Raw genomic sequence first — 25,252 nt, 5'->3', positions numbered from 1 at the left:
TGCACATAGAAAACATTTACATAGCATCAGGTATAAAATTACAGCTCCTTCAAAATCTACAACACTTTCCTCTTTCAAACTCACTATTTGAATGATGGGCCAGACCAGTAAGTAAAAACTGTTTATTACCAACACCAGCCTTAGACCCCAATATCCCCTTGTCCAATCAGGTGATCCATCGATGAGCCTTTACATCCACACTATTGGCCAAAGCCTCATCGATTAATCATTGTGTGTGTGAATACGTGTTAAATCTAAATATCCAATAGATTATCAAAAACATTAAAGTTGCTGTGACATTTTTCCAACATTTCTGCAATGTTACTGTGTTACTGTGTTACATTGCTGCATGTTTGAGAGGAGGGGTTGTTCCCTGGCTAGAGATGACCATATGAAGGTCATCTTTAAAGGGGGAAGCTACTGTGGTCTACAACATGGCTTTGGGAGATTCTCATTTGTGTTTTGTGACAGACTGTCAGAAGTTGACAGACAAAATGGTTGCTCAGGAACTTGTGTTGTGACTAATGGCGATTAGAAACGTGACTTAATGTTGACGAACAGCATTTTACAGCAGCAGTAGTAAAATTTGCTCTGTGGAGTAAAAAAACTATTATTATATATTAAACTATATTAAACAATATTCTTATCCTTGCTAAAGGTTGCTAAAAGGTTGGCAAGCAGACGTAAAGACCGCACACTTTCTTGAATATTTTGTTTGTTTGTTTTTTGCTCATGGAAAACTTGGGGTTCATCGTAAAATGTTTTTTTGTTGTTCTCAGTGCATTGAGTGCTTTGTGAGTCAATGGTGCTAAGCTCTGAAAACTGTTTGTCATTTTGATATGATCCTGCTGAACTAGATGATATCAATGTTTGAATTACACACTGACTAGCGGTACCCTCCAAATAGTGGACTAGTCCAATGTTTATTTCTTCAACACTATGGTGGTGCCTATGTTAACATTTTCAACATTTATGGGGTTTTCCTGATTTGTGAAAGGAGAGCTTCCTGGGAACTCCCCCTGACGTTCAAACTGTACTGATGTTTGTCCATATGGTGTAGTGGAAACCAGTCAGAGGTACTGTATCTAGGGGACTTAAGGCTGGCCCTACTAGTCACGGCCTAACTGACATAACATAAGTCCTCTGACACAAGAACATACATTAGTATTGCCAGAAGAGTAACTCTGTATCAGCAGGATGGAAGGCTAAATTCATGCTACATTAGATACAATTGTTCACATTTCTTGCAATTTACAGATTTCCCATGACACATTGCTGAGTATATTTCTAAATGGATTATATCGTCATTATCATCAACATATTGTAAATACAAGAAATCCTTCAAAATAACCATGCGGTAAAATATTTTAAGGTTTTTCTAAAGTACCAACGTGTATTAAATTACAGTTATAAGCTCCATAAATAAATTGGTTAATTCAGTTTAATTAATAAATCAATTCAATCAGCTTCATTAATAAATCAGTTAATTCAGCTCCATAAATAAATTGGTTAATTCAGTTTAATTAATAAATCAATTCATTCAGCTTCATTAATAAATTGGTTAATTCAGCTTCATTAATAAATCGGCTAATTCAGCTTCATTAATAAATTGGTTAATTCAGCTTCATTAATACATTGGTTAATTCAGCTTCATTAATAAATTGGTTGATTCAGCTTCATTAATACATTGGTTAATTCAGCTTCATTAATAAATTGTTTAATTCAGCTTCATTAATACATTGGTTGATTCAGCTTCATTAATAAATTGGTTAATTCAGGGGATCCGATATTATCTCAATTCAACATTGAATATATTAATCAATTTCATGACATCATGTCTCTTATTCATGCCTCATTTATAAGGTCAACCATAGAGCCTATTGTTTTAAATAAATAACCAAAAGGTAAAGACACAGTATAACAGGGACTGAACCAATACAGGTCAGTCCACCTGGAGAAAAGACATCAATGAAACAGTAGCAACAACAAGCTACACCCCCAATACAGTGTAATGATGTAGAAATACATTCAGAAAACTACATATACAGAGAGATACTATTTCATAACTTTTTATAAACTTGTTTTGTTCAAACTTTCAACCATGTACCAGTGCTACAACAGTAGAGCGATGTCTCCTAAAGAAAATAAGGCCACTGTAAACTGGACAAGCCCTCATTTAGAACGAGAATATAAAGACACATTTCCCTATTATCACTTTGCAGTCGTGACTCCACAACTCACTCCTCTCAAATGACTCTTCTCCCCTCGTTACAAAAATAAAATACAATTTTAGTATCATACTCATTAAAAGATAATTAATTTGCAGTTGGTTTCAGACATAATAACCCAGTTGCATGAAGAAAGTCTCTCAAAAACACTGAGAAAAGTTCTAGACGATTCTACAGGAGATTCTACAGGAGATTCTACAGGAGATTCTACAGGAGATTCCACAGGAGATTCTACAGGAGATTCCACAGGAGATTCTACAGGAGATTCCACAGGAGATTCTACAGGAGATTCTACAGGAGATTCCACAGGAGATTCTACAGGAGATTCCACAGGAGATTCTACGGGAGATTCCACAGGAGATTCTACGGGAGATTCTACAGGAGATTCTACAGGAGATTCTACAGGAGATTCTACAGGAGATTCCACAGGAGATTCTACAGGAGATTCTACAGGAGATTCTACAGGAGATTCCACAGGAGATTCTACGGGAAATTCTACAGGAGATTCTACGGGAGATTCCACAGGACATTCTACAGGAGATTCTACAGGAGATTCCACAGCAGATTCCACAGGAGATTCTACAGGAGATTCCACAGGAGATTCCACAGGAGATTCTACGGGAGATTCTACAGGAGATTCTACGGGAGAGCAAGCTTGTGGACAGGGTTACATTTCAAGCAAAAAAACAAAAAACAACAATGAAAAAAACTATGAAATGCTTTCTATAAAAATGGCTCGTAATTCAACGATGACAGGAAACATTGTCAGTGTGTGAGGATACATTCACCACTTCACTGTGTAGTATCTTAAAGCTGTGGCCAATGAGACGCAGGAGAACATAGACAGACTACTCAAAGCTGACTAAGCCATACCTGCAAATAGTCAATATGCCCCATTCATTCCAACTCCCTGTTTAGGAGCATCAACATACATGCCAGCCACGCAAGATAGTACACGATAGTACAAGATAGTACACGATAGTACAAGCAAACTACATGTTATTCCATCCACTTGATCCCTTTCTGATCATCAGCCTCTCTTCTGTCTCTCACACACTCAAACACATACTTCTTCTCACTAAATCACTCTCATCAAACCCTGTGCTGACAATCAATTTCTGCTTGCATTAATAAGGCACCAACACTCTTAATCTTCCATCCAGCTCCGGGGTGAAGTTTCCCCTAGCTACAGATCTAGGATCAGCTTCCCCGCTCTCAATCCTAACCTTACCCATTAGTGGGGAAAATGCAAACATGACCTAAGATCTGTGTCTAAGAGCAACTTCACCCTACTCCATCAATCCATCTGGGGATGTGCTAGGGTCATCCTGCTGACAAGGACTCACCCAGCTCCACTGTCGTGACGTCACCCAGCTCCACTGTCGTGACATCACCCATCCCCTTTCAGCAGAGCTACTCTACCTGATACATATAACACTTTCCTTTACAGTCCACTAGATTTCCTTTACAATCCTGTTGTTTTACTTTACAGTCCACTAGATTTCCTTTACAATCCTGTTGTTTACTTTACAGTCCACTAGATTTCCTTTACAATCCTGTTGTTTTACTTTACAGTCCACTAGATTTCCTTTACAATCCTGTTGTTTTACTTTACAGTCCACTAGATTTCCTTTACATCCTGTTGCTTTACTTTACAGTCCAGTAGATTTCCTTTACAATCCTGTTGTTTTACTTTACAGTCCACTAGATTTCCTTTACAATCCTGTTGTTTTACTTTACAGTCCACTAGATTTCCTTTACAATCCTGTTGTTTTACTTTAAAGTCCACTAGATTTCCTTTACAATCCTGTTGTTTTACTTTACAGTCCACTAGATTTCCTTTACAATCATGTTGCTTTCCAGTCCAGTAGATTTCCTTTACAATCCTGTTGTTTTACTTTACAGTCCACTAGATTTCCTTTACAATCCTGTTGTTTTACTTTACAGTCCACTAGATTTCCTTTACAATCCTGTTGCTTTACTTTACAGTCCACTAGATTTCCTTTACAATCCTGTTGCTTTACTTTACAGTCCACTAGATTTCCTTTACAATCCTGTTGTTTTACTTTACAGTCCACTAGATTTCCTTTATAATCCTGTTGTTTTACTTTACAGTCCACTAGATTTCCTTTACAATCATGTTGCTTTCCAGTCCAGTAGATTTCCTTTACAATCCTGTTGTTTTACTTTACAGTCCACTAGATTTCCTTTACAATCCTGTTGTTTTACTTTACAGTCCACTAGATTTCCTTTACAATCCTGTTGCTTTACTTTACAGTCCACTAGATTTCCTTTACAATCTTGTTGCTTTACTTTACAGTCCACTAGATTTCCTTTACAATCCTGTTGCTTTACTTTACAGTCCTGTGGTTTTCCTTTAGAGTAATGTTTCTTTACTTTACAGTCCTGTTTTACTTTACAGTTCTGGTGTTTTAATTTACAGTCCTGGTGTTTTACTTTACAGTCCTGGTGCTTTACTTTACAGTCCTGGTGTTTTACTTTACTGTCCTGTTTCTTTACTTTACACTCCTGGTGTTTTACTTTACAGTTCTGGTGTTTTAATTTACAGTCCTGGTGTTTTACTTTACAGTCCTGGTGCTTTACTTTACAGTCCTGGTGTTTTACTTTACAGTCCTGGTGCTTTACTTTACAGTCCTGGTGCTTTACTTTACAGTCCTGGTGTTTCACTTTACAGTCCTGGTGTTTTACTTTACAGTCCTGGTGCTTTACTTTACAGTCCTGGTGTTTTACTTTACAGTCCTGGTGTTTTACTTTACAGTCCTGGTGCTTTACTTTACAGTCCTGGTGTTTCACTTTACAGTCCTGGTGTTTTACTTTACAGTCCTGGTGTTTTACTTTACAGTCCTGGTGTTTTACTTTACAGTCCTGGTGTTTTACTTTACAGTCCTGGTGCTTTACTTTACAGTCCTGGTGTTTTACTTTACAGTCCTGTTTCGTTACTTTACAGTCCTGGTGTTTTACTTTACAGTCCTGGTGTTTTACTTTACAGTCCTGTTTCTTTACTTTACAGTCCTGTTGTTTTACTTTACAGTCCTGTGGTTTTCCTTTAGAGTAATGTTTCTTTACTTTACAGTCCTGGTGTTTTACTTTACAGTCCTGGTGCTTTACTTTACAGTCCTGGTGTTTTACTTTACAGTCCTGTTTCTTCACTTTACAGTCCTGGTGTTTTACTTTACAGTCCTGGTGCTTTACTTTACAGTCCTGATGTTTTACTTTACAGTCCTGGTGTTTTACTTTACAGTCCTGTTTAAGCCCCCTTTTTCTGCTTGATACTTACTTCAAATAATTTAAAACATTGGTGTTACAGGAACCAAAGAAACCCTACATTTGACCATGTAAACTCAAGAACATACAATGTAAATAGTGGACTGTAAAGTGAATCAGCATTATAATACATGTCTGCAAGATTTCATAATATCAGGAAATTTTGCCACAGCTCAAGTGAAGTACAATTTACAAGTGGCCCTAATAACAAATAACTACACATTCTTCAGTAGCTGACCTATGACCTTTGACCCTTCTGTCTGCCCTTTGCCTTATTAATAAACATCACATAGTTCAAGTAAAAAAATACAAAAATCACCCCACTACTATACTTTTGGAGAAAGTCAATATGTCAACACTGTCCTGTTCCCTTTTGGTATATATTTGGAAAACATATTGTATACTTGTGGAAAAAAGTCCCTTTACGTTTCGGGTACACATACACATTCAGGCATTCACTCTCATCCTCTTTTCAAACTTCAAATTCTCAGGTTATGTTGGTTAACATTGTGTAGCCACTAGCTACTCAATATATACAGTAGTTTTGGGACACATGCAACCTCATACATATTCCCAAACATGTCAATCACAAAATGTCAATACCTAGTTGTCTTTTCAATAGCTTAATAGGACTAATGATCCAGCTGTCAACAGGGTACTTCTGGTTCTCAGTTATACAGTTATATTGAAATAATTCAAGTTCAGCTTAAATAAATTCTTTGTATTTTTTTTCTTCTTTCCAACAAATATATTGTTGTTTCTATCAGCATTCAGTCATTTTGTTGAAGAAAACATGTGCAACTACAGAAAAAGCAAAAGCAGTTTTTTTTATACTTCATGCCAACTGCCCACAAAGATTGATTTAAAAAAAGTACATTTAAAACTACTTCATAAACATGATCATATAGCAGTTCTCCCTGTGCTGCAAACATTAAAGGAAATTATTTCATATCCCTGACTAAATATACCAACGAACACAAAAAAATAAAAAAATCCAATTGGTATTTTTTACAGTAAAGTATTGACAGAACTACGGGATAAGAGATTGGCTAAAAATGTCCAATTCTATTCTAGAACAGAGTGTAAAGTATTCCGGAATGTCATTTACGTCTGTGTCTCTCCACAGCAGGTTCTAATGTGTCAGTATCTACAGAAACACACATGTATCATTCAATGCAATGATTATTAACAACATTTTTGTAGAAATATTTGTTGTAAGGAAAGTTTGGTCAGTGCAACTAACTAACAGCAACACATTAGAAACACTGAGTACGTGTTTACATGCACACTAGAAGTTAAACTGATTATGGCAGGAGGCCGAATATGCTTTTAGTCATGCAAACCCCTTAAATCGGGTGTAAGATCAAAATCGAAGTTAGAATACGTCGATTAAAACACCTGGTTTTCCGGCCAATCTTTCAAATTATTAGGACATTTAAATAGCTTAATCGTATTTTATCTGCGCATGTATCAGCGCAAGCCACCCTCTTAATGCGCACGTGGGGCGGCAGGTAGCCTAGAGGTTAGAGAGTTGGACTGATAAGGTTGCAAGATCCAGCTGACAAGGAAAAAATCTGTCATTCTGCCCCTGAACAAAGACAGTTAACCCACTGTTCCCCGGGCCCTGAACAAAGACAGTTAACCCACTGTTCCCCGGGCCCTGAACAAAGACAGTTAACCCACTGTTCCCCGGTAGGTCGTCATTGAAAATAAGAATTTGTTCTTAACTGACTTGCCTCGTTAAATAAAAGTGAAGGGAGTTTGGAAAAACTCACCAAAAAAAAGTATTTATTTTAGAAATGGTTTTCACATCAGACTTTATATTTCCAAACTCAGAATCAAATATGCTTCCCTAAAATAACAAGGTCTCTGTGGTCAGATGTTTCTTATGAATGCCGATTTTATTTTTTAATGTTTTATTTTTTTGCATTTATCAAAAGTTGATTTCATTTGAGTCCATTAGGGCAAACATTCTTCTTGCAAATCATGTAAACATTCAAAAACAAACTATTATATTAAATCTCAGTTTTCACAATAATTGTGTGCATGTAATCATTTTTATTTTACTAGGCAAGTCAGTTAAGAACAAATTCTTATTTTCAATGACGGCCTAGGAACAGTGGGTTAACTGGCCTAGGAACAGTGGGTTAACTGCCTGTTCAGGGGCAGACCGACAGATTTGTACCTTGTCAGCTCGGGGATTCGAACTTGCAACATTTCAATTACTAGTCCAACGCTCTAACCACTAGGCAACCCTGCCGCCCCATACTCAACATGGGGCCCGATTCCAACCCAGAGTTTAAAGTAAATTAACGTAAATAGAATGGAATGGAATTCCCTTTTTATAAACTTTTTTCTCGATGCACATTCTGATCTTGAACTTAATTTTTTTTTGAATCGCATGTGAATCGCATGTTAATCGTATGTTAATCGCATGTGAATCACATGTGAATCACATGTGAATCTCATGTTAATCGTATGTTAATCGCATGTTGATCGCATGTTGATCGCATGTCAATTGCATGTTAATCGCATGTCAATTGCATGTTAATCGCATGTCAATTCACCTAATATTCGTTTTGGGGTTGAGATGGAATAAATGAAGCTACCGATACCCTGTATTCTGACCTTGACTTAAATTCCCCTCATAATTCCACCACCTTTATACAATTTTTACAATTTGATAAGAGTTTTGGATAAGAGCTGGGTAAATGGATAAGGGGATTGTAAATATAAATGACACTTGTTTTAGATCTAGTTTACCATATAATTGCTAGAAACAAATATGAAAACGAGTTATTTGGCAGCAAACTGAAACATACCAACAAAACATATCAACTTTCCCACGGTAACGTTGATGAAATGCCGTTATGAAGAGTTGGAATAGTACAGCCTTGCAGCGATGGGCACCCTGTCGTAATTATAGGCTAACCCCGACTTTCTCTGTTTCCTATTTCTATCATGTTAAACATTAGTCGTCAGTATGGACTGTCAGTGAGCCCAATAACCACACATATTCAACTGCCAATGTACTGTTAGTTCCCTTCAGTTGGTATAGCCTACATTATCATTCCATTTAATTACATTGTTTAGTTTATCTTAATTTGCCTCCTCTGTATATGCCGTCACGGCCGTGTGGTTGTTGCTGAGGATCATTAGTAACAGGTGATAAAACAAAACAGATAAGTAGGATAATTACATTGTTATGGAGCGAAGTGCAGACCGAGCCGTAACAGGTTGAACCTGACGCATGGCGCAATACTTGACATCAACACAGTCCCATGGCCAGTGCAGGTAATAGACGAGGGTATAGCCTACTATTGTACACTATTCTCCCTGATATAATTCTGTGTACACTAATCTGTCAACATTACCATGGGTTAAAGAACTGAATGTGGCATTTTTCAGAATGAATCAAACCACCATTGTCTTTATTTGGTGCTTAAAGTCCTTTATGATTCAGAACTACTCTCCTAAATAAATAGACAATCTACAAGATCAGAGGATTTTTAAATCTACCAATTGGTGCTGAAACGGAGAAGAATATGCATATATTTATTTATATTATATTATATTATATTTATTTATGCATATATTAGATTACTTTCTGTCATTGATCCCCCCTAATATCCAGATACCCGATCTATCAATATATCCTAATCAGTCTATCGACAACATTTTACCTGAAAGGTAGAGAGTATTTTAAAGGGTAAATGTACTGAAAACCCATTTGAATGAAAACTCTGCGAGAAAATCTGTTGGCCAGCAAGCTGGGGAGTTTTCAGCGGTTTAATGAAATGTATTCAGAGCCGCACAAGGTAGCCACACCTGCAGTACGAGTCACGTGACTGAATAAGGTTTGTGACTACATAAGGTAAGTATAAATACCAAATACTAAGAAGTGCATGCGTAGGAAAAATATTAATTAATTAATCGGAATCAGTCCCTAACATATTAGAGAGATTTAAGAAGTAATCTAAGAGACCTGACCAAAGTGTCCAGATAAGATCCACGATGATATGCAAAACTGGTGATCAGGAGAAATGTCCAAGATACAATATCAGTAAACAAGATGACAATATGTTTTTGAGTTTGAGCACGTACAGGAACGAATCAGACGCCATCTACTGGTTGTACAGGAACGAATCAGACGCCATCTACTGGTTGTACAGGAACGAATCAGACGTCACCTACTGGTTGTACAGGAACGAATCAGACGTCACCTACTGGTTGTAAAGGAACGAATCAGACGTCATCTACTGGTTGTAAAGGAACGAATCAGACGTCACCTACTGGTTTTAAAGGAACGAATCAGACGTCATCTACTGGTTGTAAAGGAACGAATCAGACGTCACCTACTGGTTGTACAGGAACGAATCAGACGCCATCTACTGGTTGTTGAAGGTAATTGAGGATACAATATATCTGTGCTGCTGGAGTTTACGTTGCTGAGAGAGAGCAGTGACCTCACCACACAACCTCAGGAGTTAAAGGGTAAAGTTCACACAGGTGGCCATCAGTACCCAATCATAAGACTTAGTCCTATGTGTCTGGGGGGCATCCGTGTGTGTGTGTCTGTATGTTCTGTGTGTGTGTGTGTGTGTGTGTGTGTGTGTGTGTCTGTATGTTCTGTGTGTGTGTGTGTGTGTGTGTGTGTGTGTGTGTGCGTGTGTGTGTCTGTATGTTCTGTGTGTGTGTGTGTGTGTGTGTGTGTGTGTGTCTGTATGTTCTGTGTGTGTGTGTGTGTGTGTGTGTGTGTGTGTGTGTGTGTGCGTGTGTGTGTCTGTATGTTCTGTGTGTGTGTGTGTGTGTCTGTCTGTCTAGGGTGGCAGATCCCATCACAGACTTCTTTCTCACCAATGTTTCCCACCTCCTACTTTCGGTCAAAATCAGGAAGTGTAGACAAAAACTTCAGACAGGAAATGAAGAGGAAGTTGATCCAAAAGGTTCTAGTCTGTACAGTGGGGCAGAAGCATACAGCATCACCTCTGGGATATGAAGTCCTTTGTGAGATCGCACTAACAGGGTCTACAATGAACGACGACTACAGCCCAGACTACCCAGAAGCCTTTGTGTTGAACTGTCTTGAGGAAAGTTCGAGGTCCATTCCTGTGAGGGTTCAGTTTGTCAGTTGGTCCTCTTGTGTCCCACAATGCAGCTTGTTGACGAGGGATGCTGGTAGGTTGGGACTTTGTTCTCCGTGGAAACGATGCCCCTCCATCTCCCTAAACTCAGTGTAGAGTGTTACGTTCTTCATGTTCTTTAGACAGTGTCTGATTAGCTAAATAAATAAATTACCATCTATATATCTGATTAGAATCTTAAAGGGCAAGCTAAAAATAGCACTTTAAAATGTCTCAATAAGAGTTGCAAGCAAACGTGTAGGATGCAACCGATACACACGTGAACACACATATCTATATATTATAATCTATATTATCTAATATCTATATACTTATTAACTCTGGCTTGTGGAAATGAGAAGATTTGCGCTGCTACCTCACATAATAGTGATTATGTAAACATCCAAAAAAGCCTGTTGATTTTTCTTCATAATGTGACCCGTCTCTCTCCTCCCCAGCTTGTGTGTGTGTGTGTGTGTGTGTGTGTGTGTGAGTGTTTAAAATATAGAATATTTTTTGCATTATATCTAAGTCATAGACTCTGCTACATATCCAGACGTATATACTGTATAACTAGCACGACTGATAGTAACAATAAAAATTGCTTTGGTTTTGAAAAATAAAGATGTTTTTCTTCTTAGTTTGGCATAGAGTTTAAAAACTGTTTTCAGGAATGACCTGACCCTGGGATGAGAATTAGTGCCTTGATCTGGGTCCCAAAATGGCTCCCTATTGCCTTAATAGTGAACCACTTTTGCCAGGATCTGGTCAAAGTAGTGCACTATATAGTGAATAGGGTTCCGTTTGGGATGCAGGGTTGGAATTCTGGGATCGGGGAATGTGGAACGGGGCAATCACTCAACCACCCTGGGATTCTGAGATGGGGCAGGGATTCTGAGATGGGGCAGGAGGCAGGGATTCTGAGATGGGGCAGGAGGCAGGGATTCTGAGATGGGGCAGGAGGCAGGGATTCTGCGATGGGGCAGGAGGCAGGGATTCTGAGATGGGGCAGGAGGCAGGGATTCTGAGATGGGACAGGGATTCTGAGATGGGGCAGGAGGCAGGGATTCTGAGATGGGGCAGGGATTCTGAGATGGGGCAGGGATTCTGAGATGGGGCAGGAGGCAGGGATTCTGAGATGGGGCAGGGATTCTGAGATGGGGCAGGGATTCTGAGATGGGGCAGGAGGCAGGGATTCTGAGATGGGACAGGAGGCAGGGATTCTGAGATGGGGCAGGAGGCAGGGATTCTGAGATGGGACAGGGGACAGGGGGCAGGGGACAGAGGACAGGGGGCAGGGGACAGGGGGTAGGGGACAGGGGACAGGGGGTAGGGGGAAGGGGGCAGGGGACAGGGGACAGGGATATTGGGCAGTAAGTAAAGCTACTATAATGCTATGTTCTGGTAAATCATGTTATCTGACGTAGTTATGGGGATGGATCTGAGGATCAGCGTGTTGGAGTGTGTGTGTGTGTGGCAGGGTTTTATGGATGTGCATGTGTGTATGCAGAAGCCTGCATGTAAACACGTCTGACTGCGTTTCTGCGTGTATAGCATATCTGCATGATGAGTGTGTGTGTGTGTGTGTGAGTGTGAGTGTGAGTATATAGTTCTCTCTGTCTAGGTACAGGAGGGGCTGGTGGCACAGCTCTCCAGTGAGGACTGGGACAGTTGCCGTGTGAGGGGTCCGATGCTGGGGTCAGCCAGAGACGAGGTGGGGAACAGCTTGTACCATCCGCTCACCGTGGCGCCAAGGTCCAACTCATCCAGCATGATCTGAGCCATGCCCATGAAACACTTGTGGTCCATCCTCCCATAGTCACCCCACACAATCACCTGGGAGAGAGAGAGAGAGTGGGGGGAGAGAGACAGAGAGAAAGAGAGAGAGAGAGGGGGGGAGATAGATAGAGGTGGGGAGAAAGAGAGAGAGAGAGAGAGAGAGAGAGAAGGGAGGATGAGAGAGGTGGGGAGAGAGAGAGAGAGAGAGAGAGAGAGAGAGAGAGAGAGAGAGAGAGAGAGAGAGAGAGGGGAGGGAGATAGATGTGGGGAGATAGAGAGAGAGGAGAGAGAGAGAGAGAGAGAGAGGGGAGGGAGATAGATGTGGGGAGATAGAGAGAGAGGAGAGAGAGAGAGAGAGAGAGAGAGGGGGGGGGGATAGAGGTGGGGAGAGAGAGAGAGAGAGAGAGAGAGAGAGGGGAGGGAGATAGAGGTGGGGAGAGAGAGAGAGAGAGAAGGGGAGGGAGGATGAGAGAGGTGGGGAGAGAGAGAGAGGAGAGAGAGAGAGAGAAGGGGAGGCGGGATGAGAGAGGTGGGGAGAGAGAGAGAGGGGAGGAGAGAGAGAGAAGGGGAGGGAGGATGAGAGAGGTGGGGAGAGAGAGAGAGGGGAGGAGAGAGAGAGAGTGAGAGGGGAGGAGAGAGAGGGGAGGAGAGAGAGGGGAGGAGAGAGAGAGAGAAGGGGAGGCGGGATGAGAGAGGTGGGGAGAGAGAGAGAGGGGAGGAGAGAGAGAAAAGGGGAGGGAGGATGAGAGAGGTGGGGAGAGAGAGAGAGGGGAGGAGAGAGTGAGAGAGAGGGGAGGAGAGAGAGAGAGAGAGGGGAGGAGAGAGAGAAGGGGGACGGGAAATGAAGTCAATGCTTTGATTAGCTAACCATCCCAAAAATGATATCGCTGCTAGAGATGCAATAAAATTAAGTCAATAAATACGAAATTTGGTGTCCGGCCATGCAAGACGAACATATGGGGTTCTGGAACCACAAAGACGAACATATAGGGTTCTGGAACCACAAAGACGAACATATGGGGTTCAGGAACCACAAAGACAAACATTTGGGGTTCTGGAACCACAAAGGCGAACATATGGGGATCTGGAACCACAAAGACACAAATCCTATTTCTACCACTTCAAGATTTCTAGATATAGCTAGGTATTTACCTGTAGGACTTTGGCCTGAGGACTCTCTTCAAACAGCAGGGCCTGTTGGTAGGAGGGGTCTAGAGTCTTCTTCACCACTCTGGTCTTCTTCTTAGCCAGACATGCCCCATTCTCCAACACATACACCTTTACATAGGTTGCTGCAGGAAATGAATAATACAGTTATTTAAATTCTGAGTGAAAGGGCAGGGCGCCAAATTCAAAACAACAGAAAGCCCATAATTAAATTTCCCCAAACATACAAGTATTTCACACCATTTTAAAGATAAACTTGTTCTAAATCCAGCCACAGTGTCCAATTTCAAAAAGGTGTTACGACGAAAGCACACCAAACAATTATGTTAGGTCAGTACCTAGTCACAGAAAAACAGCCATTTTTCCAGCCAAAGAGAGGAGTCACAAAAAGCAGAAATAGAGATACAATTAATCACTAACCTTTGATGATCTTCATCAGATGACACTCATAGGACTTAATGTTACACAATACATGTATGTTTTGTTCGGTAAAGTTCATATTTATATCCAAAAATCTCAGTTTACATTGGCGCGTTACGTTCAGTAGTTCCAAAACATCCGGTGATTTTGCAGAGATTCACATCAATTTACAGAAATAAACATTGATAAAAGATACAACTGTTATGAATGGAATTTTAGATCCACTTCTCCTTCATGCAACCGCTGTGTCAGATTTCAAAAAAGCTTTACCGAAAAAGCACACCATGCAATAATCTGAGGACAGCGCTCAGACAACAAAACAAGCCATTCAGATATACGCCATGTTGTGGAGTCAACAGAAGTCAGAAATAGAATTATAAATATTAACTTACCTTTGATGATCTTCATCAGAATGCACTCCCAGGAATTCCAGTTCCACAAAATTTTTTGATTTGTTCATCATTTATGTCCAAATACCTCCTTTCTGTTCTCGCGTTTAGTACACAATCCAAACTCACGAGGTGCGGGCGAAAGTTCAGACGAAAAGTCATATTACAGTTCGTAGAAACATGTCAAATGAAGTATAGAATCAATCCTTATGATGTTTTAAACATAAATCTTCAATAATGTTTCAACCAGAGAATTCCTTTGTCTGTAGAAATGTGATGGAACACAGGTTGCTCTCACGTGAGAGTGCGTGATCAGCTTATGCCACTCTGGCAGATCTCTGACTCATTCAGCTCCCATTCCCCCCTCCTTCACAGTAGAAGCATCAAGCAAGGTTCTAAAGACTGGTGACATCTAGTGGAAGCCTTAGGAAGTGCAATATGACCCCCTAGACACTGTATATTCGATAGGCAATGACTTAAAAAACTTCTAACCTCAGATTTCCCACTTCCTGGTTGGATTCTTTCTCAGGTTTTTGCCTGCCATACGAGTTCTGTTAAACTCACAGACATCATTCAAACAGTTTTAGAAACTTCAGAGTGTTTTCTATCCAAATGTACTTATTATATGCATATTATAGCTTTTAGGACTGAGTAGCAGGCAGTTTACTCTGGGCACCTTTTTATCCAAGCTACTCAATACTGCCCCCCAGTCCCAAAGAAGTGAAGGAGCCTTCTAGACTCGGTGCTCTGGTACCACTTGTATCGACTTGGGTCACTGGAGTCTTTGACAATTTCTTGGGCCTTCCTCTGACACCGCCTAGTATATATGTCCTGGATGGCAGGAAGCTTGGCCCCCAGTGATGTACTGGGCTGTATGCACTACCTTCTGTAGCTCCTTACGGTCGGATGCCGAGCAGTTGCCGTACCAGGCAGTGAAGCAGGATACCCTCGATGGTGCGGCTGTAGAACTTTGAGGATCGGGACCCATGCCAAATCTTTTTAGTCTCCTTAGGGGGAAACGGCATTCCAGTGCCTTTTTCACGACTGTCTTGGTGTGTTTGGACCATGATAGTTTGTTGGTGATGTGGACACTACAGCCCTGTCGATGTGAATGGGGGCGTGTTCGGCCCTCCTTTTCCTGTATTCCACGATCGTCTCCTTTGTCTCGCTCACATTGAGGGAGAGGTTGTTGTCCTGGCACAACACTGCCAAGTCTCTGACCTCCTCCCTACAAGGGCGGTCTCGTTGTTGTCGGTGATCAAGCCTACTGCCGATGTGTCATAGGCAAACTTAATGATGGTGTTGGAGTCGTTCTTGGCCACGCAGTCGTGGGTGAACAAGGAGTACAGGAGGGGACTAAGCAAGCACCCCTGAGGGGCCCCCCATGTTCAGGATCAGAGTGGCAGATGTGCTGTTTCTTACCCTTACCACCTGGGGTCGGCCCCTCAGGAAGTTCAGGATCCAGTTGCAGAGGGAGGTGTTTAGCTTTGTGGGCACTATGGTATTGAACGCGGAGCTGTAGTAAATGAATAGCATTCTCACATAGGTGTGCGATTGAGATTGCATCATCTGTGAATCAGTTGGGGTCGTATGGAGTAATTTGGAGTGGGTCTAGGGATGATGGTGTTAGGTATTACAGACTTGGACAGGGAGAAGTTGAAAATGTCAGTGAAGACACTTGCCAGTTGGTCCATGCATGCTCAGAGTACACGTCCTGGTAATCCGTCTAGCCCCACGGCCTTGTGAATATTGACCTGTTTAAAGGTCTTGCTCACATCGGCTACGGAAAGCGCAATCATACAGTCGTCCAGAACAGCTGGTTCTCTCATGCATGCTTCAGTGTTTTTTGCCTAGAAGCGAGCATAAAATGCATTTAGCCCATCTGGTACGCTTGCGTCACTGGGCAGCTCACGGCTAGGTTTTTCTTTGTAGTCCGTAATAGTTTGCAAGCCCTGCCACAGCCGACGAGAGTCAGAGCCTGTATAATAGGATTCAATCTTAGTTCTGTATTGACGCTCTGCCTGTTTGATGGTTAGTCTGAGGGCATGAACACCTACAGCACCCAATGTCTCAGGAAGGCCAAAAAAATCATCAAGGACATCAACCACCCGAGTAACGGTCTGTTCACCCCGCTATCATCCAGAAGGAGAGGTCAGTACAGGTGCATCAAAGCTGGGACAGAGAGACTGAAAAACAACTTCTATCTCAAGGCCGTCAGACTATTAAGTTGCCATCACTAGCCGGCTACCACCCGATTACGCAACCCTGCACCTTAGAGGCTGCTGCCCTATATACAGACTTGGAATCACTGGTCACTTTAATAATGGAACACTAGTCACCTTAATAATGTTTACATACTGCTTTACTCATCTCATATGTATATACTGTATTCTATTCTACTGTATTTACTAACTAGTCACCTTAATAATGTTTACATACTGCTTTACTCATCTCATATGTATATACTGTATTCTATTCTACTGTATTTTAGTCAATGCTTTACTCATCTCATATGTATATACTGTATTCTACTGTATTTTAGTCAGTGCCACTCTGACATTGCTCAATCTAATATTTATATATTTCTTAATTGCATTCTTTGACTTTTAGATTTGTGTGTATCGTTGTGAACTGTTAGATACTACTGCACTGTTGGAGCTAGGAACACACTCATTTAGTTAGATACTACTGCACTGTTGGAGCTAGGAACACACTCATTTAGTTAGATACTACTGCACTGTTGGAGCTAGGAACACACTCATTTAGTTAGATACTACTGCACTGTTGGAGCTAGGAACACACTCATTTAGTTAGATACTACTGCACTGTTGGAGCTAGGAACACACTCATTTAGTTAGATACTACTGCACTCTTGGAGCTAGGAACACACTCATTTAGTTAGATACTACTGCACTGTTGGAGCTAGGAACACACTCATTTAGTTAGATATTACTGCACTGTTGGAGCTAGGAACACACTCATTTAGTTAGATACTACTGCACTGTTGGAGCTAGGAACACACTCATTTAGTTAGATACTACTGCACTGTTGGAGCTAGGAACACACTCATTTAGTTAGATATTACTGCACTGTTGGAGCTAGGAACACACTCATTTAGTTAGATACTACTGCACTGTTGGAGCTAGGAACACACTCATTTAGTTAGATACTACTGCACTGTTGGAGCTAGGAACACACTCATTTAGTTAGATACTACTGCACTGTTGGAGCTAGGAACACACTCATTTAGTTAGATACTACTGCACTGTTGGAGCTAGGAACACACTCATTTAGTTAGATACTACTGCACTGTTGGAGCTAGGAACACACTCATTTAGTTAGATACTACTGCACTGTTGGAGCTAGGAAACACACTCATTAGTTAGATAATACTGCACTGTTGGAGCTAGGAACACACTCATTTAGTTAGATATTACTGTTGGAGCTGGGAACACAATCATTTAGTTAGATATTACTGTACTGTTGGAACACAAGCATTTAGTTAGATACTACTGCACTGTTGGAGCTAGGAACACAATCATTTAGTTAGATATTACTGTTGGAGCTAGGAACACAATCATTTAGTTAGATATTACTGTACTGTTGGAACACAAGCATTTAGTTAGATACTACTGCACTGTTGGAGCTAGGAACACAATCATTTAGTTAGATACTACTGCACCGTTGGAGCTAGGAACACACTCATTTAGTTAGATATTACTGCACTGTTGGAGCTAGGAACACACTCATTTAGTTAGATACTACTGCACTGTTGGAGCTAGGAACACACTCATTTAGTTAGATACTAATGCACTGTTGGAGCTAGGAACACACTCATTTAGTAAGATACTACTACACTGTTGGAGCTAGGAACACACTCATTTAGTTAGATACTACTGCACTGTTGGAGCTAGGAACACACTCATTTAGTTAGATACTACTGCACTGTTGGAGCTAGGAACACACTCATTTAGTTAGATACTACTGCACTGTTGGAGCTAGGAACACACTCATTTAGTTAGATACTACTGCACTGTTGGAGCTAGGAACACACTCATTTAGTTAGATATTACTGTTGGAGCTGGGAACACAATCATTTAGTTAGATATTACTGTACTGTTGGAACACAAGCATTTAGTTAGATACTACTGCACTGTTGGAGCTAGGAACACAATCATTTAGTTAGATATTACTGTTGGAGCTAGGAACACAATCATTTAGTTAGATATTACTGTACTGTTGGAACACAAGCATTTAGTTAGATACTACTGCACTGTTGGAGCTAGGAACACACTCATTTAGTTAGATACTACTGCACTGTTGGAGCTAGGAACACACTCATTTAGGTAGATACTACTGAACTGTTGGAGCTAGGAACACACTCATTTAGGTAGATACTACTGCACTGTTGGAGCTAGGAACACAAGCATTTAGTTAGATACTACTCCACTTTTGGAGCTAGGAACACACTCATTTAGTTAGATACTACTGCACTGTTGGAACTAGGAACACAAGCATTTAGTTAGATACTACTGCACTGTTGGAGCTAGGAACACAAGCATTTAGTTAGATACTACTGCACTGTTGGAGCTAGGAACACACTCATTTAGTTAGATACTACTGCACTGTTGGAGCTAGGAACACACTCATTTAGTTAGATACTACTGCACTGTTGGAGCTAGGAACACACTCATTTAGTTAGATACTACTGCACTGTTGGAGCTAGGAACACACTCATTTAGTTAGATACTACTGTACTGTTGAAGCTAGGAACACACTCATTTAGTTAGATACTACTGCACTGTTGGAGCTAGGAACACACTCATTTAGTTAGATACTACTGCACTGTTGGAGCTAGGAACACACTCATTTAGTTAGATATTACTGCACTGTTGGAGCTAGGAACACACTCATTTAGTTAGATACTACTGCACTGTTGGAGCTAGGAACACACTCATTTAGTTAGATACTACTGCACTGTTGGAGCTAGGAACACACTCATTTAGTTAGATACTACTGCACTGTTGGAGCTAGGAACACACTCATTTAGTTAGATATTACTGCACTGTTGGAGCTAGGAACACACTCATTTAGTTAGATATTACTGCACTGTTGGAGCTAGGAACACACTCATTTAGTTAGATACTTACTGCACTGTTGGAGCTAGGAACACACTCATTTAGTTAGATACTACTGCACTGTTGGAGCTAGGAACACACTCATTTAGTTAGATACTACTGCACTGTTGGAGCTAGGAACACACTCATTTAGTTAGATACTACTGCACTGTTGGAGCTAGGAACACACTCATTTAGTTAGATACTACTGCACTGTTGGAGCTAGGAACACACTCATTTAGTTAGATATTACTGCACTGTTGGAGCTAGGAACACAAGCATTTAGTTAGATACTACTGCACTGTTGGAGCTAGGAACACAAGCATTTAGTTAGATATTACTGCACTGTTGGAGCTAGGAACACAAGCATTTAGTTAGATATTACTGCACTGTTGAGCTAGGAACACAAGCATTTAGATAGATATTACTGCACTGTTGGAGCTAGGAACACAAGCATTTAGTTAGATACTACTGCACTGTTGGAGCTAGGAACACACTCATTTAGTTAGATACTACTGCACTGTTGGAGCTAGGAACACACTCATTTAGTTAGATATTACTGTTGGAGCTGGGAACACAATCATTTAGTTAGATATTACTGTACTGTTGGAACACAAGCATTTAGTTAGATACTACTGCACTGTTGGAGCTAGGAACACAATCATTTAGTTAGATACTAATGCACTGTTGGAGCTAGGAACACACTCATTTAGTTAGATATTACTGCACTGTTGGAGCTAGGAACACACTCATTTAGTTAGATACTACTGCACTGTTGGAGCTAGGAACACACTCATTTAGTTAGATACTACTGCACTGTTGGAGCTAGGAACACACTCATTTAGTTAGATACTACTGCACTGTTGGAGCTAGGAACACACTCATTTAGTTAGATACTACTGCACTGTTGGAGCTAGGAACACACTCATTTAGTTAGATACTACTGCACTGTTGGAGCTAGGAACACACTCATTTAGTTAGATACTACTGCACTGTTGGAGCTAGGAACACACTCATTTAGTTAGATACTACTGCACTGTTGGAGCTAGGAACACACTCATTTAGTTAGATACTACTGCACTGTTGGAGCTAGGAACACACTCATTTAGTTAGATACTACTGCACTGTTGGAGCTAGGAACACACTCATTTAGTTAGATACTACTGCACTGTTGGAGCTAGGAACACACTCATTTAGTTAGATATTACTGTTGGAGCTGGGAAACACAATCATTTAGTTAGATATTACTGTACTGTTGGAACACAAGCATTTAGTTAGATACTACTGCACTGTTGGAGCTAGGAACACAATCATTTAGTTAGATACTACTGCACCGTTGGAGCTAGGAACACACTCATTTAGTTAGATATTACTGCACTGTTGGAGCTAGGAACACACTCATTTAGTTAGATACTACTGCACTGTTGGAGCTAGGAACACACTCATTTAGTTAGATACTAATGCACTGTTGGAGCTAGGAACACACTCATTTAGTAAGATACTACTACACTGTTGGAGCTAGGAACACACTCATTTAGTTAGATACTACTGCACTGTTGGAGCTAGGAACACACTCATTTAGTTAGATACTACTGCACTGTTGGAGCTAGGAACACACTCATTTAGTTAGATATTACTGTTGGAGCTGGGAACACAATCATTTAGTTAGATATTACTGTACTGTTGGAACACAAGCATTTAGTTAGATACTACTGCACTGTTGGAGCTAGGAACACAATCATTTAGTTAGATATTACTGTTGGAGCTAGGAACACAATCATTTAGTTAGATATTACTGTACTGTTGGAACACAAGCATTTAGTTAGATACTACTGCACTGTTGGAGCTAGGAACACACTCATTTAGTTAGATACTACTGCACTGTTGGAGCTAGGAACACACTCATTTAGGTAGATACTACTGCACTGTTGGAGCTAGGAACACACTCATTTAGGTAGATACTACTGCACTGTTGGAGCTAGGAACACAAGCATTTAGTTAGATACTACTCCACTTTTGGAGCTAGGAACACACTCATTTAGTTAGATACTACTGCACTGTTGGAACTAGGAACACAAGCATTTAGTTAGATACTACTGCACTGTTGGAGCTAGGAACACAAGCATTTAGTTAGATACTACTGCACTGTTGGAGCTAGGAACACACTCATTTAGTTAGATACTACTGCACTGTTGGAGCTAGGAACACACTCATTTAGTTAGATACTACTGCACTGTTGGAGCTAGGAACACACTCATTTAGTTAGATACTACTGCACTGTTGGAGCTAGGAACACACTCATTTAGTTAGATACTACTGTACTGTTGAAGCTAGGAACACACTCATTTAGTTAGATACTACTGCACTGTTGGAGCTAGGAACACACTCATTTAGTTAGATACTACTGCACTGTTGGAGCTAGGAACACACTCATTTAGTTAGATATTACTGCACTGTTGGAGCTAGGAACACACTCATTTAGTTAGATACTACTGCACTGTTGGAGCTAGGAACACACTCATTTAGTTAGATACTACTGCACTGTTGGAGCTAGGAACACACTCATTTAGTTAGATACTACTGCACTGTTGGAGCTAGGAACACACTCATTTAGTTAGATACTACTGCACTGTTGGAGCTAGGAACACACTCATTTAGTTAGATATTACTGCACTGTTGGAGCTAGGAACACACTCATTTAGTTAGATACTACTGCACTGTTGGAGCTAGGAACACACTCATTTAGTTAGATTACTACTGCACTGTTGGAGCTAGGAACACACTCATTTAGTTAGATACTACTGCACTGTTGGAGCTAGGAACACACTCATTTAGTTAGATACTACTGCACTGTTGGAGCTAGGAACACACTCATTTAGTTAGATACTACTGCACTGTTGGAGCTAGGAACACACTCATTTAGTTAGATATTACTGCACTGTTGGAGCTAGGAACACAAGCATTTAGTTAGATACTACTGCACTGTTGGAGCTAGGAACACAAGCATTTAGTTAGATATTACTGCACTGTTGGAGCTAGGAACACAAGCATTTAGTTAGATATTACTGCACTGTTGGAGCTAGGAACACAAGCATTTAGATAGATATTACTGCACTGTTGGAGCTAGGAACACAAGCATTTAGTTAGATACTACTGCACTGTTGGAGCTAGGAACACACTCATTTAGTTAGATATTACTGCACTGTTGGAGCTAGGAACACAAGCATTTAGTTAGATACTACTGCACTGTTGGAGCTAGGAACACAAGCATTTAGTTAGATACTACTGTACTTTTGGAGCTAGGAACACAAGCATTTAGTTAGATATTACTGCACTGTTGGAGCTAGGAACACAAGCATTTAGTTAGATACTACTGCACTGTTGGAGCTAGGAACACAAGCATTTAGTTAGATACTACTGTACTGTTGGAGCTAGGAACACAATAATTTAGTTAGATACTACTGCACTGTTGGAGCTAGGAACACACTCATTTAGTTAGATACTACTGCACTGTTGGAGCTAGGAACACACTCATTTAGTTAGATACTACTGCACTGTTGGAGCTAGGAACACACTCATTTAGTTAGATACTACTGCACTGTTGGAGCTAGGAACACACTCATTTAGTTAGATACTACTGCACTGTTGGAGCTAGGAACACACTCATTTAGTTAGATATTACTGCACTGTTGGAGCTAGGAACACACTCATTTAGTTAGATACTACTGCACTGTTGGAGCTAGGAACACACTCATTTAGTTAGATACTACTGCACTGTTGGAGCTGGGAACACACTCATTTAGTTAGATATTACTGCACTGTTGGAGCTAGGAACACAAGCATTTAGTTAGATACTACTGCACTGTTGGAGCTAGGAACACACTCATTTAGTTAGATACTACTGCACTGTTGGAGCTAGGAACACACTCATTTAGTTAGATACTACTGCACTGTTGGAGCTAGGAACACACTCATTTAGTTAGATACTACTGTACTTTTGGAGCTAGGAACACACTCATTTAGTTAGATATTACTGCACTGTTGGAGCTAGGAACACACTCATTTAGTTAGATACTACTGCACTGTTGGAGCTAGGAACACACTCATTTAGTTAGATACTACTGCACTGTTGGAGCTAGGAACACACTCATTTAGTTAGATACTACTGCACTGTTGGAGCTAGGAACACACTCATTTAGTTAGATACTACTGCACTGTTGGAGCTAGGAACACACTCATTTAGTTAGATACTACTGCACTGTTGGAGCTAGGAACACACTCATTTAGTTAGATACTACTGCACTGTTGGAGCTAGGAACACAAGCATTTCAATACACTCGCAATAACACGTGCTAAATATGCGTATGTGATTAACAACATTTAATTTGATTTGACCTGGGATGAATAAAGGAACAACAAAGGTACATAGGTTTGTATTGTACCTGGGATGAACAATAAAGTTGGGTAGGTTTGTATTGTACCTGGGATGAACAATAAAGTTGGGTAGGTTTGTATTGTACCTGGGATGAACAATAAAGTTGGGTAGGTTTGTATTGTACCTGGGATGAACAATAAAGTTGGGTAGGTTTGTATTCTACCTGGGATGAACAATACAGTTGGGTAGGTTTGTATTGTACCTGGGACTAACAATAAAGTTGGGTAGGTTTGTATTGTACCTGGGACAAACAATAAAGTTGGGTAGGTTTGTATTGTACCTGGGATAAACAATAAAGTTGGGTAGGTTTGTATTGTACCTGGGATGAACAATAAAGTTGGGTAGGTTTGTATTGTACCTGGGATAAACAATAAAGTTGGGTAGGTTTGTATTCTATCTGGGATGAACAATAAAGTTGGGTAGGTTTGTATTCTACCTGGGATGAACAATAAAGTTGGGTAGGTTTGTATTCTACCTGGGATGAACAATAAAGTTGGGTAGGTTTGTATTGTACCTGGGATGAACAATAAAGTTGGGTAGGTTTGTATTGTACCTGGGACAAACAATAGAGTTGGGTAGGTTTGTATTGTACCTGGGATGAACAATAAAGTTGGGTAGGTTTGTATTCTATCTGGGATGAACAATAAAGTTGGGTAGGTTTGTATTCTACCTGGGATGAACAATAAAGTTGGGTAGGTTTGTATTGTACCTGGGATGAACAATAAAGTTGGGTAGGTTTGTATTATACCTGGGACAAACAATAAAGTTGGGTAGGTTTGTATTATACCTGGGATGAACAATAAAGTTGGGTAGGTTTGTATTGTACCTGGGATGAACAATAAAGTTCTGTAGTTATATATTGTACCTGGGATGTTCTTTGACCCTGGTTTAGGGGTCAGTCCTCTGGCCTGGTTGATCTCCACCTCTAGCTGGCCTCCTCTGTCCACCATACCCACATGGACGTCACCTACAGGAGGAAAACACACACTTGTTATACACACTTGCTACACACACTCTTCACGTTTAGGGGCAGAGGATTTGACATGTAACCTGGCCAGGAGAAGCTCTGGGCCTAGTTATAGCCCAGAACTGAGACCCTTTTCCAGGTCAGATCAGGTCACATTCTGCCTCTATTACAGTATATCTGATCACTGTTGTTTCAACTTGCAGTACCAGTGTTGATCAGCAGGGAGAGACAGAACGCTTCCAGTCTGTTATAACGTCTGTTCCACTGTCCTCACAATGATTTACCAAGTGATTGTGGCATAGAATTCTCATAATTTCTTTTTAACTCATAAAATAAACAAAA

General features: G+C 40.6%; 1 protein-coding gene across 1 annotated transcript in view; it reads right to left on the bottom strand.

Annotated features, from left to right (window-relative positions):
- Positions 1-11,974: 11,974 nt before the first annotated feature.
- The window catches only part of LOC116353436 (regulating synaptic membrane exocytosis protein 3-like), a 169,233-nt gene continuing 155,955 nt past the window's right edge, over positions 11,975-25,252 (bottom strand). Inside the window, exons 5-7 of the mRNA XM_031789105.1 lie at positions 24,809-24,910; positions 13,568-13,707; positions 11,975-12,472 (exon numbers count right to left, since the gene is read on the bottom strand). Of these exons, the coding sequence (XP_031644965.1) occupies positions 12,257-12,472; positions 13,568-13,707; positions 24,809-24,910 (458 nt within the window). The 3' untranslated portion in view covers positions 11,975-12,256. The remainder of the gene's footprint in view (positions 12,473-13,567; positions 13,708-24,808; positions 24,911-25,252) is intronic.

The sequence above is a fragment of the Oncorhynchus kisutch genome, linkage group LG14 (assembly GCF_002021735.2).
Source record: "Oncorhynchus kisutch isolate 150728-3 linkage group LG14, Okis_V2, whole genome shotgun sequence".
In the NCBI taxonomy this organism is placed as follows: domain Eukaryota; kingdom Metazoa; phylum Chordata; class Actinopteri; order Salmoniformes; family Salmonidae; genus Oncorhynchus; species Oncorhynchus kisutch.
This window is presented reverse-complemented; position numbering and strand designations above follow the sequence as displayed.